General features: G+C 36.4%; 1 protein-coding gene across 1 annotated transcript; it reads left to right on the top strand.

The window, feature by feature from the left end:
• Nucleotides 1-1,436: 1,436 nt before the first annotated feature.
• LOC113292603 (sodium/calcium exchanger NCL2-like) lies at nt 1,437-5,056 on the top strand. The gene is made up of 9 exons (XM_026541486.1): nt 1,437-1,895; nt 1,984-2,202; nt 2,337-2,521; nt 2,638-2,783; nt 2,882-3,158; nt 3,691-3,767; nt 3,853-4,093; nt 4,175-4,465; nt 4,585-5,056. The coding sequence occupies exons 1-8, from the start codon at nt 1,472-1,474 to the stop codon at nt 4,370-4,372; spliced, it is 1,767 nt and encodes a 588-aa protein (XP_026397271.1). The 5' UTR covers nt 1,437-1,471; the 3' UTR covers nt 4,373-4,465; nt 4,585-5,056.
• Nucleotides 5,057-5,506: the final 450 nt, after the last annotated feature.

Genomic DNA, 5,506 nt, shown 5'->3' on the forward strand with positions numbered 1-5,506 from the left:
AGAGTTCGGTTACGAAGTTTCAAAGGTAAAGTTCAGTTACAAAGAAAACTTAACATTTTTGCGAACGAACCGAACTTGTGGACTTCTCATTATTTTCGTAAACTAAAGTTCGGTGATATCCTTATTTTGCGAAGGAACCGAACTTATGGACTTGTGTTGTTCTAATACAAGGAGTTCGGTTAAACGTATTATTTTGCGAATCAACCGAACTCTGAGTTCGGTTAAGAAAAAATTAATTCGTGATAACTGAACTTTTCTCTAATAAAAAAACCCTCCATTAAACCTCTCTGCAACTTCCATTTTCAACTCATTTTAATGATTACTTCTCATTTATTCAACCAAAAACGAATGACAGGTAATGGGTTTGTGAGAATATCTTTGTTAATGTTTTAAATTAAGCTATATATATATAGTGGTGGTGGTGGTAATCGGAGGTGGTGGTGGTAATCGGTGGTTGGTGGTAGTGATAATCGGAGGTGATGGTGGTGGTAATCGACGGTGGTGGGCGGTGGTGGTGGTAGTAATCGGTGGTTGGTGGTGGTGATACTCGGAGGTGGTCGTGGTGGTTATCGGCAATGGTTGGAGGTGGTGGTGGGAGGAGGTGGTGGTTATATATATATATATATAGGTGGTTATTTGGTTGGTTTTAAATTAAATTAGGTTAAGGGTAGGTTAGTCATTTCAATGCTTTAGGACACCCCTTATAACTATATGGAAGGTGACCTAATAAAACCATGGTCCCCTCAATAAACCCACCGGTTTCCACAATAAACCTATTGGGCTTCCACAATAAGCCATATGAGTTTCCTCAATAAACCCACGGGTTTCCACAATATACCCATTTTGGCTTTCACAATAAGCCATGTGGGTTTCCTCAATAAACCCACGGGTTTCCACAATAAACTCATTTTGCCTTCCACAATAAGCCATGTGGGTTTCCACAGTAAACTCATTTTGGCTTCCACAATAAGCCGTGTGGGTTTCCTCAATAAACCCACATTTTACCGATATCAAATAGCTTGTGTGATTCGCACGTACACTATTTTAACAGGATACAAACAGTATCCCTGCGCCTTCGACTAAAGAAAATCTTCTTGGCCATATAGCTTAGCTGCGTTCGACTATCACATCACCTGATCTACATGTTGTATGATTAAGGCAACTGGCATCCCCAAGCGTATAAAATTACATTGAAACAAAAGATATCCTTGACTACTTCACCGCTTTGAAATGTCAATGTGGGCAGATATCTTCCTTTTCTTTCTTTTACTCAATCATTCAAAACTCAACATAACACCTTGGTTCTTGAATATTCTCTCATTTTTAAATAGAGGCGGCTAAATCCAGATTTTTGGCATGAATTTTTTTTACAATCTTTCTACTACAATATATAAATACATCATTCTACTTATCTCACATTCGAAAAAAAAAAAAAGTTCGCTCGAGTAGTTAAGATTATTCAATTGGATTCATGTCGAAAGCTATATTCTACGTTTTTGTTTGTTTCTTCATGCTACACGTCGTAGAATGTCGAGGCCGCTCATACCTACAATATGATGATTTAGTTTCAGATGGAATGAACTTCTATCATGATGTTTATGAATCTGATACCACCTACATTAAACAGTTGAAGCAAGTTGAAACAACAAAACCAACGTTAACGACGATGACTAATTCGACGGAGGAAATTTGTGAACATATGTATGGGTTTTTACCATGTTCAAGCAATCTTCTAGGACATCTTTTTCAGATTGTTGTTTACGAGTACTTGTTATTTCTTGGTGAAAGATATGTCACAGAAGGAAGTGAACTAGTTTTCCAAATTCTGCCTGGTATTTTTGGTGCTTCTGTTTTCGAAATCCTTGGGGGATTCCCTGAAGCCATGATACTCATAGGTACATTTCATTTTCACTTTCATTTTGTTTGTGTATTACGTTTTCGGATTTTTCTAATGAATTGGACGTAAATGTTCAATCATTTCAGTATCAGGACTTTCTAAAAGTAAGGAGATTGCTGAAGAAAAAGTTCTCACCGGAGTCGGTTTGCTTGCTGTATCTACCGTCTTGCTTCTAACTTTAGTATGGGGAACTTGTGTCATCGTTGGCAAGAATGAAATTCTTCCCGGTGATTCACTTTCAATTTTGAATCGGAAACGAGCAGCTAAACGACCATTGTTTTCCAAAGTTCGATCTTATATAACTGGTTAGTTCATTCACAATTACGCTGAGTCGCAATTTGTTTAAATTCACATATTGTTTAGTAAATCCTTTCGAGGAAATTATAATGGTCTCAATCATACTAAGTAAATATCTTTGCTTAATCTTAATACTTTACAGGTTATGGTATTACTACTGATCAAGAAACGAGTATTACTTCAAGGATTATGATTCTATCTATAGTTCCATTTATTCTTATTCAAATACCAGAACTAATCATGAAGTTATCTTACGTTCGAAAAATCATCACCGTGGTTACACTAGTTGTGTCGATTGCGCTGTTACTTGTGTACTTCCTTTACCAGGTATGTTGGAACGTTTTAATGTACCATTTTTAGCTAAACATCATCATAATAACTTGTGCTATCTGGGTGATCGAGTACGAAAAATGAGCATAAGAGATACATATATGTTGAACCAGGTCTTTCAGACGTGGATTCATGACAGACGATTAGAATACATGAAACTCGAGCACCTAATGGCAAGGTTCTTGAAGCATGTTGAAAAACAAGCTGCCGGGAAGCTTTTGGCAGCAGATGGAACTCCAAATTTACCTATCATAGAAGGGTATTGTTCATTAATTAATTTCATGCTAGTAACTATAGTAAGCAGCAATCAATTTATTTCTGTGTTTATTGATCTCGAATGGTTATTTCGAATGATAGGCTATTTGACAAAGTTGATGTGGACGACAATGACAATATATCTCCCGAGGAATTTAAAGAATTGATTAGAGAAATCAAATCCGATACGAAAAATATGGACCAAAATGATATCATTGATGAAGTGGTTAAGGAGTTCGACGCAGATGCTGATCGAATGATTTCAAAAGATGAGTTTGTTAAGGGTTTCGCGAAATGGCTCGTTAAGAGTAAGAGCAATATTAGCAGTCGAAGAGGAGAAGGGTCGTACACGAAAAAATACATCGAAAACTTATACCAGGTAACACAGAAATTACTCCATAATTTCTATGCAATTTGCTAAGACTAAGTAGTACGTACCGAAATACTCCCTCTGTTACTTTTTAATAGGCCATTTTCTATAAATAAATATTTCAAAAAAATGGGTCAGTTTTCTAATTGGAAAGTCAAATGTTACTTTAATTTTCTGGGATCACTTTTCTTTTAATTTCTTTTGATGACAAGTGTTATGTGGACCATTTCACTTATTTCTTTGGTTGATAAGTGTCATGAGGACCATTTCACTTCACTTCTTTTATTGACAAGTGTCTACCATTTCACTTCACTTCTTTTATTGACAAGTGTCTAGAGGATCACTTTCAATAATTAGTTCTCTTAATTTATTTAATTTTCTCAAAAAAAGAAAATGGTCTACTAAAAAATAACGGAGGGAGTACTAACTAAGCCAGAGAAGCAGTATAGATTTTGTTATTCATCTAGAGTTTTTCTTTTTTCGGGAGAGAATGCTGGAATATGCAAAGAGCAAATTATTAATGCAAGGAATTTTAAGACAGTTTGAAAATGACGATGCAGTGGTCGAAACTTCTCTCAGAATAGAAGTTGGTATACCGAATGTATCATTTATCACAAGGTTAGTACTGCTTGCTGTAAACGTCTCGAGATATTCTCGAACAATCTTTATTAGTAATCTTATTCTTCTATTACTTTGAGCGTAGATTGTTCGACAGATTTGACATAGACAAGGATAATCTTATTTCGCATCAAGAACTACGAACACTGATAGAGGGTATCAAGTTTGGAAAGATAGAGTTGGATATGGACGATGCCGTTGAGGAATTAATGAATGAGTTAGATACCAATGGTGATCATATGATTGATAAAGAAGAATTCATTAGTGGCTTCACGAAGTTTGTCGAAGCAAATCATCCGACGACTGGATTTCCAGATACTCCACATGTAAGTAAATGAATCCGCAGAGTTCTTGTCAGAGAGAACTTTTTTTTCTTTTTTTTAACGTCAACTTGATGAATAATGCAGGTAAAAACACCAAGGGAAAAGGTTAAAGAAGTCGAAGAAGGAGCTATCGAGAACAAAACGAAGGCGGGTTGCAAAGCTGGACTACTATTAGTTCTAGGAATTTCAGTTCTATCTTTACTTGCTGAACCTCTTATAGAAGTTGTTCAGGATTTCTCCAATTCCGTGAATCTACCATCTTTCTTTGTCTCGTTTGTCTAGTTACCCGTGGCTACTAATTCTAGAAGGGCAGTTTCAGCCATTGTTTCTGCAAGTCGAAAGAATCCTCGAACTACTTCATTAACATTTTCTGAGGTTCGTGTCTCTCTCTCTTTCTTCACAAGGATCATTTGTTGATTGTTTGTTGAACAGCTAAGTCTTTCTCTCGTCACAATTTTTTGAAATCTTTGGTTGATTTACTTACTTTTGTGCAGATTTATGGATCCGTGTTCATGAACAATGTGTTAGGATTGATTGCACTTCTATCTCTTGTATATGCAAGAGACTTGGAATGGAATTTCTCAGCTGAAATTTTGATAATTCTCGTCATTTGCTTGATAATGGGTCTTCTGTCAAGTTTCCGCACCAAATTCCCTATCTGGATATCTCTGATAGCATACCTTTTGTACCCATTGTCTCTACTCATGGTTTACATTCTTAATTCTGTCTTGAAATGGCATTGAAGTGTGAAGAGTGTCAAGTGTGAACACTTCGTTACCTAGTAGGCTTATGAAGGTTGGATATTATGTGGGCTTTTCCTCCTGCTTCTTGCTTCTTTAAAATTTCAACACCAAGTGGGCTACAAACCCACAATGCGGTGGAGTGGAGTGCATCAATTCCGTAACGTTTATATACTAAGTAGTAATATCTAGCCAATTGTGGATGCCATCCCTATGACCGTGTCCCTTTGATACGTATGATCTCTGTACCTTGGTAGCTATTACTATAAAGGCAGAATTCAGAATAATAATAGACGAGAAAACTTAGAAGAACACAGAACACAAAGTAGTAATTCGAAGAAATATATCTTCTCTAGATTATGAACAAAAAAACGATTACAATTCTCTCATTGTTACGCTCACAATCTTCTCTAACAGTGGATTAACCTTAAACTGTTTGCTAAGCTTGCACAAGAATTGTCGCAAGCTTTCTCTAGGTTTTCTGTACCTAATATCCGTGTGTCCTTAGCTGTTAGCCAAAGCCCTCTATTTATAGCCTTCATCGTACTCATCCGACCAAGGATTTCTATTAGGAATCTATTTCCTAAACTAAGAGTATTGCCTAAAACAAAACTCTTCCCTAACTAGGAATTCTGCCTAAACAAGGATTCCTGCCTAGAGTAGGATTCTTCCCTCA

The sequence above is a fragment of the Papaver somniferum genome, chromosome 7 (assembly GCF_003573695.1).
Source record: "Papaver somniferum cultivar HN1 chromosome 7, ASM357369v1, whole genome shotgun sequence".
Taxonomy (NCBI): domain Eukaryota; kingdom Viridiplantae; phylum Streptophyta; class Magnoliopsida; order Ranunculales; family Papaveraceae; genus Papaver; species Papaver somniferum.